This window comes from Nylanderia fulva, unplaced genomic scaffold (assembly GCF_048542155.1).
Source record: "Nylanderia fulva isolate GAGA-0341 unplaced genomic scaffold, ASM4854215v1 Scaffold4, whole genome shotgun sequence".
Taxonomy (NCBI): Eukaryota; Metazoa; Arthropoda; class Insecta; order Hymenoptera; family Formicidae; genus Nylanderia; species Nylanderia fulva.
Window position 1 is genome coordinate 8,170,631 of NW_028190476.1, and position 13,481 is coordinate 8,184,111.

The following is a 13,481-nucleotide window of genomic DNA, read 5'->3' on the forward strand; positions in this document are numbered from 1 at the left end:
AAGCTATAAACGCAACATATATTGCTTTTTCGAGAAGATTCGCCTTTTTTGATATTTTATTAAACGTTAATTATATGTCAATTTTTTAAAATTAAATTACATATTTGTTTATTTATTTGTATTGTTAAAATAAAAAAATCTTTAATTTACACATTACAATTATTTAAGGAAAATTGAAGAAGATATTTCTCTATTCTTTTTTTTAAATTATTAATCCAGATAACATTGTGTCTAAAAGTGGCGCATAAGACATCTTTAAATAGTTTTTAAGACGTCTAAGAAATTTTATGATATAATATCCAAAAGACGTATTATAAAGACCTCTTAAAGGTGTCTGATGCGCCAATTTTAGATATGTCTGGGAAACAACACAAGCGCACGTTTCGCGCGCGTCATTATCGGATCGATTTAATGTAATAATTGAAATTTTTTAGTATCTGTAATTTTGTTTGAATGTAATTTTATTTTTGAATAATTGAACTATTCCCATACAGCACACAAATTTGCAGCAAAATTGCAACAACATTGCAATATTGCACATTGCATAGCAATATTGCAGAAATATTATATAGGCATGAATTTGCAATATAGTTTAAACAACGTTGCAGCAACATTTCAGAAATATTATGAAAATAAAATTCACGCAAAAAATATTGGTACAGAACATTCAGTCCGATCATGTATTTGGCACATTTCTAATAATCGAATAGTAATATTACATATATATTTTATTGCATTATTGCTGCAATGTTATAGAACATTATTTCTGAAAGCGGACATTTTAACGTTGCTGCAATCTTGCAGCACGATTGCTGCAACATTTCACAATGTTTATGCAATGTTGTAATATTGCAATGAAATGTTGTCACAATGCTGCTGCGATCTTGTTGTGCTGTATGGGGTTGTCATTGAGCTCCTACACTCGAGCAATAAAACGTATAGTATTAAACGTTTTGCATACTATTAAATTCTTTATCTACGACTGCAATCGATTTGGAAAAACTATTTTATATAATAAAATGATTGATAAATTATCGACTTTCTATAATTAAAATGTAATTACACTATCACATATGCATATTGCGATTCTAAATATCGAAACGCATTTTTAGTGTATATTCATTAATTCGACAATTATATATGAAAATTAATCTATGCTTAGAAATTTTAATTTAATTTAATATGCCACATACATGATATTTATTTTCATATACTTTAAAATACTTAATATATTTAGCAACAAAATGTGAACATTATATGCTAATCAATCATAGTATCAATAAAATAGCGTCAATAAAATAGCATTATTGTTGTCATTCGAAGTCCAACACTCGAGCAATAAATACGTATAGTTAATGCTTTGCATATTGTCAAATTCTTTTTCTACGATTGTGATTGATATGAGAAAACTATTTTATATAGTATAATTAATAAGCTATTAATTTCTACAATTACAATGTATACAATAAAAATAAAATAATCCCACGAATGGGTACATTTTGTCGTGGTGGGGCGGCTCAGTACCTGGATGGGTAACTCTTTAAGATTTATCTTAAATGATTATCCAGAAGCAGAAGCTAAATACCCAAACTCCTCTTTGCGTGATAATGCGAGAAAATGTTGCATTTATATTTAGTAATATGATAATATGTAAATATTATATAGCATTATTAATAAGTAATTCAGTTTATTATACATATTACAAAGTAGTTAGTTTTTAATACATATAATAAAAGATGTATATGTATATATAATTGATTACAAAAGAAAATATGATTTATATAAATCTACCACTCTTTCCCATATTTAAAATATGTAAATGTTTAATTTTATAATAGAATATATAATTGTAAATACACTATATATAATTGCCAATATATAAATATATATATATATATATATATATATATATATGAAATAGTAAATATTTATTAAAAGAAACTATAATTTTGATTGATCAAGGATGAAATTCGTCACCAAATCATTGAACTCTTCAAAATATCTTAAGTGAAGACTGTGTGTACCTTTTTCGAAAATATGTATGCTGTAATATAAAATAAATTATATGTAAATTATGGTACAAAATTATTTCGCAGATCACTTTGAATTCTTTCGAATCCATAAAGATACAAACCTTGACTTGGCGATATTTTGCTTCAGATACGTCGCATGTTCCGGCAAAACCGTGTCATCTTTACCTCCATGAATAATCAACGTTGGGCATTTTATTTTCGATAATGCCTGTTTGCACAGGTCACCATTTTGCTTTTCGTTCAATCTTAGCATAGCGTCTATTATATCCGAATTAGTTTTTGTAAGGTAATCCTCGCCGTAAACTTGCCTCAAAGTTGTTCTCCTTCTTTCCGGCCACTTGTTGATATCTCTCATGTCTACACAACATTAAAAAAAAGAAAATTATCCGAACAAAAAAAACGAAATATTTCACGCAATCTCTATAAAGATGAAATAGAATCAAAATATCTTATACTTTATAAATTTTAACTACAGTTAAACAATGTTTCTAAAAATTTTCACAGTTTTCGTAACTCTTCACAAAAGCATTTTTCTCAAATCTTAATTATTTTATCAAACTTTTACCCTTTATGCATTTTAAAGTCATTTTACTATTATGTTATAAATATTTTACAAATGTTATAAATATTATACATAATATAATTATAAATATTATTATTGTAAATTACATTATTACTAAAAAAAAGAAATATTTTTTTCTAGATATTGCATCTCTGATATAAAATACTCATACTTTCATATATTCCTTTCTCTTCCGGGAGCAGATATGCATTTGTACTATGAAGCACCATCTTACGAATGCTATCAGGATATTTTGAGGCAAGTATAAGCGATGTGATGCCGCCGTGGCACCAACCGATCAGAGAAAATTTTGAGTAGCCCAGAGTCTGTACCAGATTATGAGCCAATACTGCGTCACGTTGAAAGAAATCGTCCGGAAGAGTTCTGTCGGGTGGTCGCGATTTTCCATAACCAGGTGGGTCCCATGCTAGTATGGTAAACTTGTTTGTATTTAGATTTTCGATCTGCGGCTTATAATTAGTCCATATCGTTCCTGAAACACATAGTTTGATATAAAGAATTTTGACATTGCTATCGTTCTAATTTTAAAATCAAATAACATTTCTATCAATTTATTCAATCCTTTTACATTTTATCAAAACTTTAATATTTATCAACCTTACATTTTTGCATGAAATTATTATAAGTCGGTAGAAATATCCATAATTTTAAAAAATCGTTTGTAAATTACAATAATAACAAAAATAAAGAAAAAAAGACAATTAAAATTTACATAAAAGAATTTATTGATCGCATAGGTAAAACAACTTAAAATTGTTCGAAGTATGACCCTTCTGCGTCAATACATTTTTGCCAACGCGATTTCCATGCGTCATAAGATTTCTGGAACTCCTTGACTGGGATGCTGTTCAGGGAGGCCGTCGAAGTAGCTTGTACGTTGTCAACCGACTCGAGCTGTTGTCCTTTGAGCTCCCTTTTCAGCCGAGGAAATAAAAAAAAGGCAATCGTCCCCGAAAACTTTCTTGAGCATTTCAAAAGTTTCCAGCGGCGTCTTGTCCAGCTTCACGCAAAACTTTATCGCATAGCGTTGCTCTATCGTTCTCTCCATCACAAGTTCGACGCGACCACTAAGCAGAGGTTCACAGAATAAGCCGTCCTAACCCTCCAAGCGCATGGAAACAATTGAGCGACCTACCGTTGGAAAGCTAAGGGTACCCCCCTTCCTCCCCAACCGGTCCCATCGCTCTGCGATGTATAGTCGCGTCACAAAAAAATATGCATATTATATTTGTATATTTTTTTATTGTTATTTGTTTTATCATTAATTATTTATAATAAACTTGCGTTTCTTGCTTTATTATATTTTTGGTGGATTTTGAACATATTAGACAATTGTGTAATAATTTTTTTGTTTAAAGAAATATATAATAATAAAATGTATATATGTACCTACACTCGTCAAAAAATTATCGCAACACGGAATCAATATCAAAATTTCGCGTAAATTCAAATAAGCGTATCTCCGCGAAAAATTATCGTATTTGAAAAAATTTTTTTTGTTTTAAAGGGTGAAGACTTTTTTTTTACTTTAAAAAAACTTTCGTTCAATTTTGATTTTATCCTCTCATACTCTCTCAACCCCGTTAAAAAGTAAGTTGCATTTTTTTGTCAAAAAATTGCAAAATTTGACGAACGAACTCTACGCGGTGAAATAAATTTTTTTCGCAAATCTTATCCAAGTTTTTGTAAAATATGGACTTTTTTCTACAAATAAGAAAAAAGCGAAGTACGTATGATTTTTTTTTCGCAAAGTTACGGCATATCAAAGTTATTTATGCATTTATGTGCAATTACCGCCAACATTAGCATTACCCGACGCGCACCAACAATGATTGTTGCTAATGAAGTTCTCCCTCACAGAATCAGTGATCAAACAAATTAAAAGACATTGCATTGTTCATCAAAACAAGGGTTAACATTGTCGGTTGTTTGCATAGAAGTTGATTTACTGTTTTAAATTTGGTATGTAACACATTTTTGTTTTTAAATGTATAATTATTTGTTACGAATAAGTGTATTAAATTATAATTATTTTGATGGAACTTTTTATAGATGTACTTGAAAAGGGCTGCAATGACAGCCGAAACGTTGTATTTCAAATAATTATTCATAATAAATTATCGCCAGTCTGGTCGACTTTAAACGTTGAGGAGTGGTTTTTTATTAATTATTACTGGCAACCTTAAGGATTATTATTTATCAAATTAAAAGACGTTTACGTGAACATGGTTTAAGATCGCAAGTTCGACATTTTCCTCTTCTAATGTATGAAAAAAATGTATGATCCATATCGTTTACAATTTATTACAATTTATTGTTAAATATAATAAACACGAATAATATTATAACATCTACATCTACATTTTCTTCTTGTAATGTATGGAAAAAAGTAAGATCCATACATTTGAGAGAAAAATGTCGAATTTGCAAACTTAAACCACGTTCACGTAAACGTCTTCTAATTGTTTGATTACTGACCCTGTGAGGGAGATCGTCATTAGCAATTTGTCGCGCAATCATCGTTGGTGCGTGTCGGATATCGATAATGCTGGTGGTAAATGGAAAAAATATATGAATAACTTTGATATGCCGTAACTCTGCGAAAAAAATTGTATAAACTTTGCTTTTTTAATTTGTAGGAAAAAGTTCATTATTGCGAGATTTGCGAAAAAAAATTTATTTCATTTCGCAAAGGTCGTCACATTTCGAAACTTTTCGAAAACAAAAAAACACATCTTACTTTTTAACGAGGTGGAGAGAGGGGAGAGGATAAAATCAAAATCGAACGAAAGTTTCTTAAAAAAAAGACTTCACCCTTTAACAAAAAACTTAAATTAATTATTATTTATATATATACTTACCTAATCCTCCAGGTAACAATAACACCAGATGATCACCTCTTCCGGTTTTGACGTAATTTATTTCGATACCGTCCACTTTGATTTTTCGTTCCTTTTATATAAATGATACTCTTTTTATGACGATTGACAATATGTGAGCAGTATATGAAAGTTGTGGAAATGGCAGATCGAAATGACAAATAATACGATCTACCATTTGATATTTTTACATTTGTAATATTTATTTTTACGTACCTCAATTTCACGAGTTTTATTTGTCATCTGAGACGGGCTGTTCGACTTAATAAATAATAGTAACTTGATATATAATTAATTTAAGCAATAGCCCTCACCTGACGCGACCGGGTCCGTGGCCGTCAGGGCTCTTTATTAATATTTAAATATATAACAATGGGCGCCAACTAATTTTTATAAAATTAGTAAATTGTAATTGGTATTTTAAATTAAAATTTTTTTTTTTTAAGTTATATAATAATTTCTTATTGCTCGTTTCACATGGCCTCGTAATATTTAATAATTTATCATTGTGTTTGTTTTTATACGAGCTTGAGTATTGTTACGAATTAGTTGATTTTGTATTATTTTTTCATTAGTAAATTTTTTTCTTTTAAATTTAGATTAATAAAACAAAAGAATTTTTGCGGAAAGTTTAGTAGTATGTTCTCAGGGATGGGACTTGGGAGGACCCAAAATTGTAAATTAAGAAAAATAAGGTCGAGAATTATATGGAAATGGAAAATTGCTCCGGGCAGAGCTGCATAAATAATTGCTACTCACACGTATAACCGTAAGCCAGATTTATAGAATAGACTCTCTCTCTCTGTGTGTATAAACTTGTCTTCGACAATTCAAGACAACAATCCTCAGTTTAACGTTTAATAATCAACGGCGGTCCGACTTCTCGAGGAAACGACTCATGCAGCCTTTTACAACGTGTATTCTGACGGAAGGCCTATCGCAAAGTGCCCGCTCCGATCTTGGCAGTAGATTGTCACACCTGGCCTGGCTGTTGTCGGCTTGAATCGGTTTAGAAAATAAGGCCTTCGTTCCTTTTCGTCAAGTATTCTTGAGTAATATGATGGATAGTTCAAACGTAACATGGATGTGACAAAATTAATAAGAATAAGATTTTTACAATAATATCTAACAAGGAAAGGGTCGAAAGTGTCCCCCTCCGATTTTAATGAGCTTTGAATATGTTGTAGTCTAGATCAAAATAGAAGACACGTATTTTTTTATAAGTGCTAATTTGGCCGTTAAAGGGGTGAAACACTTTCTTGAAAAAAATCGATTTTTTCATTTCTCAGCAAATACCGTCGAAGCGATAAGAGATATAAACAAAAGTTTCAAATAAAAGTTTTATGGTTTTTAATGTACTTCAAAATCATGTAATCAGATTTGTTGAAAATGTCATATTTTTCGAAATCCCTCCCCCCTCTCTTTCAATGTTTGAAAATTTTTAAATTTGTCTCATAACAAAACTTATAGCTCATTTAACGACAAATTCAATCATATATAATAAAGTTGTATTCGAAGTCGCATTTTTCAGAAATAAATTAAAAATATCCCTATACACGATAGAAGAGAGGGAGATGGAGGAAAAAAGAGAAAGGGGGGAGGAAGTATATGAGGGATGGGAGCAGAAGGACAGAGAAAGGCAAAAGGAGGAAAGATGGGAGAAGATAAGAGAGTCGAGATACAATAGATGGTATGGAGAATGGAAGGAGGAGGGTTTACCGGAATACTTGAGAAAGGGATGGGGGGAAAGCAGATGGAGAAGGATAGTGAGGTATAGAATGAACAATGAAATGAGGGGGGCGAGATACTGGGAAGAGGAGGGGAAAAGAAGATGCAGACTATGTGGGATGGAAGATGAAACTTGGGAACATGTAATAGGAGAATGTGGGGGAGAGGGGAATAAGGGAAACTGGTGGGAAAAAATGAGGGAAATACTGCAAGAAGGAGGAGAGGGAGAAGGATGGATGAGGGAATTAGAGAAAAAGAGGATGGAGGGGAGGGTGGAAGGGGAAGAGGAGGAAGGAGGTATGAGGAGAATGTGTGAAAGTATGAATGAGGTGTTGGGGAATGTATGGGGAACTGGAAGCCGAGGCGAAGCGAGAAACAGGTTAGGGACAGCTCTTTCTCTCTCTTAATTAGTAAATAGGTAGATTAAGTTAGAGATAAGATAATTGTAAGATAGATGTAAGAGTAGAATGTAAGAGTAGTCTATAAGTTAAGATTGTAAGAAATTTGTAAGGTTTGGGTACGCTCCTCAAAAGCGCCTTTAATCCCTGAGGGGGCAAATAAAGTATTGATTGATATCCCTATACACTATAATACGCCCGCTTTATCCGCCTCATGACGCTCGTTATTCACAGCGACAGTTAATTTTCTTCGCAAACTCACAGAGGCAACCATAAATTAATAATAAATAATTTATGAGAATATATTTTTATAAATTATAGAAATTATATTTATAAATATAATTTATAATTATATAATATATATAATTATAATATATATATTATGTGACAATAAATATACATATAATTTATATGGAAAAGAAATGTTTTTAATGCACTTATAAATTTATAAGTTATAATCCTTTTAATTATTTTATTATATATATAAATATATTTACTATCGCGCTCGCGTATATTCGATAGACGCTTTAATAGTAATATGTGTTCCACTGCACGCAGTTGTTAATAAAATAATATATTGCACCAACTCATTTCGCGAATGCGACATCTGTTTATTCATAGAATTGAATCTATTAACCTTGGCATCTGATCAATAATTTTCCTTGTCCGACTAGTTTTATTTTTCATGCATTAAAAACATTTCTTTTCCATATAAATTATATGTATATTTATTGTCACATAATATATATATTATAATTATAAAAATAAAACTAGTCGGACAAGGAAAATTATTGATCAGATGCCGAGGTTAATAGATTCAATTCTATGAATAAACAGATGTCGCATTCGCGAAATGAGTTGGTGCAATATATTATTTTATTAACAACTGCGTGCAGTGGAACATATTACTATTAAAGCGTCTATCGAATATACGCGAGCGCGATAGTAAATATATTTATATATATAATAAAATAATTAAAAGGATTATAACTTATAAAGCGAGCGAAAAAATGCGTCGGAATAAGAAGGTCAGTTGCCCGAAGTGCTGATACAGCCAGTATCACACGGCCAAGTCATCAAATAGAGAAAGAAATCACTCTCGAAATAGCGCTGAATTGCAATAAAATGCGAGGAAGGAAGTCTTTGGACTTCCTTCGCTTGCATTTTGATCACGCCACTTTAGAAATAACTGATGATTTTATTGCACCGCGTCATGCCACCGCGCGATTTCCCTCCGATAATCGTTTAGAACCGGAGGCGTTAAAAATCATCGCCTAAAAGCGGCGGACAGTCACAAATCAGTTATCAAATAATTAACAAGTGCTCGAGTTAATTAACAAGACTAGCCGTTATCCTGAAAAAACAATTGTGCCCCACGCACACAACAATACAGTATGTATGTACTTTTTCGATTTTTAAAACTTTTATAGTTTTTTGCTTTTACTTACACTTTATTCAAAATTGCGGTTTATCTGTTTTGTTTTAATGTATTTAAATTATAATTAATATTTTATTACTTTATTTATATAAGTTATTATAAATTATGTGATAAAACAGTGTTCTATTTTTCATGAAACTCGGAAAACATAACAAATTATTAATACGCATTAAATAATAAAATATTTTTGTTGCTAATAAGTATTTTTTTGCTAATATTTATAAAACAAATATACATAATGTTAATAATTTTTTTAGATAATGTTTAATCCAAGAAATGTAGCAGTACTGCTATACACTGCACTGTATATGACTGGGGAATTCCCAGAAAGTCCTGTTACAACAGATGAAAATGAAACAAAAGACATGATGGAAAATACACTTCGATCAATGTATGAAGAAGCGTTTGAAGTTTATGAAGAATCATCATTAGATTTTCAAAACGAATTTGATATACCTGAAGTAGAACCTGTAATTGATGAAGAAAGAGAAGGTGACACATATTTTGTAAAAGAAATTGAATGTGTTGCGGATTCTGTACCAATAGAATATAAAAGAAATGCAGTAGAGTTTTGGAGAAGTGGAACAAAAAAGTCAAGAACTCTTGCAACTATAAGAAATAGATTTATAAATATATTTCTTATAGTTGCAAGAGTTCTTGACTTTTTGGAAAGTCACGTCATTACGTCAATTAAGAAGATGGGAGCAGCAAGTAAATCAAGGTGGCAGCAGATTTGATAAACTGAAAGAAATTTCAACATATACGTTAAATAAATTCCATGAAGGTATTGAAAAGGGAATAATTATTCATGACATTGATATTGCTCGATGGGCTATTCGCGCACAGAAGGAAGTAAATCTACTTGGGTTTACAGCATCATTATCATGGGTAAAAAGGTTAAAGCTTGCACATAATATCGTATCTAGAAAAATTACAAAATTTATAACAAAAAAACATTTAGCGTCAGACAAAGATTTAGAAGTACGAAGCAAGTCATTTATCGAAAATGTTAAATATTTTATTATACAATATGGAATTGAAAATGTATATAATTCGGACCGAAGTGGATTTCAATTAGAATTTCATTCCGATCGTTCACTATCACCTATTGGTATTAAAAAAGTAGAGCGCATAGTACAATCCATATCAGCAACTACACATAGTTATACTATACAACCTATTGTTTCAGCTGATGGTAGATTATTATCGCCTCTGTTTATATTGTTTTAAAAGAACCTACTGGAACATTTGGTCCAATAGTAAAAGAAACAATGTTTAAAGATAATAATATCTTTGTCATGGCATCAAAATCTGGAAAATTAACATCGCATCATTTTGAGATCTGGATAAAAGAAGTGTTTTTTCCAAATGTTGGACCAAAATCAGTGTTATTATTAGATTCTTGGACTGGTCATTGTCCTGATATAATTCAAAGAAACAAACCAGATTTTATAGACAATATTAATTTGTTAACTATACCAGCTGGAGCAACGGGAAAAATACAACCTTTAGATGTATTCGGTTTTCGTTTATGGAAAAATTTTGTTAGACATTTTTCAGATACCATCATGCTTTTAGATCTTGACGTCAAGCTTCATTCAAGAAACAATATTTTAAAATTACTATCATTAACACATAATCAATTTTCATCACCAAGGTTTAAAAATTTATTCAAATATGCATGGTATAAAAGTGGTTATTTAGAAAAGAAACCAGAAGAATGTTTTGATACACCAGTAGATTTTTGTTTCAAAACTAATTTAAAACCAACATGTGATATTTGCGGTGAAATTGCTGTAATTTCTTGCGCATGGTGTAAAAAATCCCTTTGTATAAATCATTTCTTTCATGATCATCATCTTTGTAACCGATATCAACCATGAATATTTTTTATTCTTGTATGCAATAATTATGTACGGTATTTTATGTAATATTTCCATATACCATACATATATATAATGACTTAATAATGTAAGACAATGTGTATTACATTTACTTTATACTTTAAGAAATTAAATATTATAAAACAGAATATTTTGATTAGTAAAATACTCTATTTCTTTCAAGTATGTAATGTATGTTGTATATGAGCAAGGATGTTATCTGCAAAAATGTATAAATTAAAATATAGTAACATATAAATATGTTTTATTTATAAAACTTTTAACAAAAAAATGTATATTTGCATAAAAACGTTCTTTATCATTTAAAATTTGTTTACTTTATTATAAAAAACGACTATTTTTCTTAAAATTCAAGTTTATTCATAGAATTGGATCTATTAACCTCGACATCTGATCAATAATTTTCCTTGTCCGACTAGTTTTATTTTTCATGCATTAAAAACATTTCTTTTCCATATAAATTATATGTATATTTATTGTCACATAATATATATATTATAATTATATATATTATATAATTATAAATTATATTTATAAATATAATTTCTATAATTTATAAAAATATATTCTCATAAATTATTTATTGCTAATTTATGGTTGCCTCTGTGAGTTTGCGAAGAAAAATAACTGTCGCTGTGAATAACGAGCGTCATGAGGCGGATAAAGCGGGCGTATAGTAGTGTATAGGGATATTTTTAATTTATTTCTGAAAAATGCGACTTCGGAATACAACTTTATTATATATGATTGAATTTGTCGTTAAATGAGCTATAAGTTTTGTTATGAGACAAATTTAAAAATTTTCAAACATTGAAAGGGAGGGGGAGAGGGATTTCGAAAAATATGACATTTTCAACAAATCTGATTACATGATTTTGAAGTACATTAAAAACCATAAAACTTTTATTTGAAACTTTTGTTTATATCTCTTATCGCTTCGACGGTATTTGCTGAGAAATGAAAAAATCGATTTTTTTCAAGAAAGTGTTTTACCCCCTTAACGGCCAAATTAGCACTTATAAAAAAATACGTGTCTTCTATTTTGATCTAGACTACAACATATTCAAAGCTCATTAAAATCGAAGGGGGACACTTCCGACCCTTTCCTTGTAAGTGTAGGAACTCCCGACGAGTCGGATCGCATTGACGTTGAGAGAGATTTTACTGTTACACATCGCTGATAGTTGTCGAATTAACAGAATTGTTCTCTTGTACTCTCATTTTGCGTATTGTAAACGCGAAACAAACGTACGTGTTTGACCACATATTGTGCAAATTATGACTGACTAGATATAACGTAAGCAAGCGCTTTTACTTTTTAATTTATTCATGTGTACAAATAACTTATTCTAAACAAGTTTATAATAAATAAGTCATATTTATTTTTACGTCCATATACTTAACAAACTACTTTACAATAAATAAATCATATTTATTTTTACGTCCATACTTATTGGAAATAGAAAAGTGAAAAGTTATAATCTTTAAAAATTAATCATTATTAATTTTTACCAATATATAAACATTCATAACTCATTTAATTATCTTAAATTATAAAAATTTATATTGTTAGAATTAATTATTTATTACATTATACAAATTGTTAAACGGTTGGTGAAGTAGGAATATAAAATCTGTTAAAATATTTATGACAATTTAGTAACATAATATTAGTTGAACGATATAATAATGATGAAAATACTAAAACTGGAATGAAAAAACTGAAAGACGGGACGTTTTATAATAACTATTTTTATATACCGTATTTAGCAGACTAATAGAACTCATTTTTTTTCGAAGCAAAATGTATATGTATTTTTGTGAGAAAAAAATTATATCTATCATTAAAAATAAGAGTATATAATTTTCAACATAAAATTGCTAGCGATTATAACACGTATTAATTATTTATACATTTAGCGCAATTATTGCAAAGCGTGTGCACGCAAAAAAAATATAGAATAATTTAAATAACGTTCTCGTAATTAAATGATTGATGCATTATCAGCTGATAACTTTAATCACTGGAGAACTCCAAAAAATACAAATTAAATAAAAAAAAAACGATAATTTTAAAGTACATTAATCATTCTATATTTTCATTTTGTGTTTATCAATTTTAAATTGAACAGTCGAAATACAACAAGAAGCTTACATTTATATTTAAATGTATATGAGTTTTTCAGACGCAGTCTAAGTGAATTTTATTTTAGGAGGCATTTTAAATATCATTATGTAAGTTCAGGAGACACATGTTTTTCAAATAATATCTTTTATCAAACTGAGGATCGTTCCATTCATGTCTTCCGACATTTTGGAGCCCGTGCTTGCATTTTTAATTAGTTTCTGTATATTATCAGAACTCTTTGGAAGAGCATTGTACATGTTCAGAACGATAAGAGAAGTTTAATAAAAACCAGAATTGTCGTAATACAACCAACAGCTTATGTTGGTTTGTTTATTCGAAAATACGAATTTCAAAAAAAATAATTGTTTAAAAAATTTTTAAATTATTTCC

At 29.7% G+C, this 13,481-nt stretch overlaps 2 protein-coding genes across 2 annotated transcripts; one reads left to right on the forward strand and one right to left on the reverse strand.

Annotated features, from left to right (window-relative positions):
* Positions 1-1,729: 1,729 nt before the first annotated feature.
* On the reverse strand, positions 1,730-6,992 carry LOC114933868 (serine hydrolase BPHL-like). Its single transcript, XM_085485981.1, has 6 exons — positions 6,255-6,992; positions 5,712-5,878; positions 5,478-5,568; positions 2,768-3,088; positions 2,135-2,390; positions 1,730-2,044 (listed from the first exon to the last, which is right to left on the reverse strand). The coding sequence occupies exons 2-6, from the start codon at positions 5,736-5,738 to the stop codon at positions 1,942-1,944; spliced, it is 798 nt and encodes a 265-aa protein (XP_085342107.1). The 5' UTR covers positions 5,739-5,878; positions 6,255-6,992; the 3' UTR covers positions 1,730-1,941.
* A 1,542-nt stretch (positions 6,993-8,534) lies between these two features.
* Positions 8,535-11,091, forward strand: LOC114937914 (uncharacterized). Its single transcript, XM_085485997.1, is given in 4 exon segments — positions 8,535-9,017; positions 9,317-9,686; positions 9,727-10,277; positions 10,280-11,091. Coding segments are annotated over 3 exon segments (1,581 nt in total). The 5' UTR covers positions 8,535-9,017; positions 9,317-9,319; the 3' UTR covers positions 10,943-11,091.
* Positions 11,092-13,481: the final 2,390 nt, after the last annotated feature.

What these genes read in the sequence shown, in the direction of transcription:
- LOC114933868 (XM_085485981.1), bottom strand. Translation starts at nt 5,738, where the DNA reads ATGACAAATAAAACTCGTGAAATTGAG. An exon ending in ATTGTTACCTGGAGGATTAG is followed by an intron (nt 3,089 to 5,477) that starts GTAAGTATATAT and finishes TATGTGTTTCAG; the next exon opens with GAACGATATGGACTAATTAT. An exon ending in CAAAATATCGCCAAGTCAAG is followed by an intron (nt 2,045 to 2,134) that starts GTTTGTATCTTT and finishes TTTATATTACAG; the next exon opens with CATACATATTTTCGAAAAAG.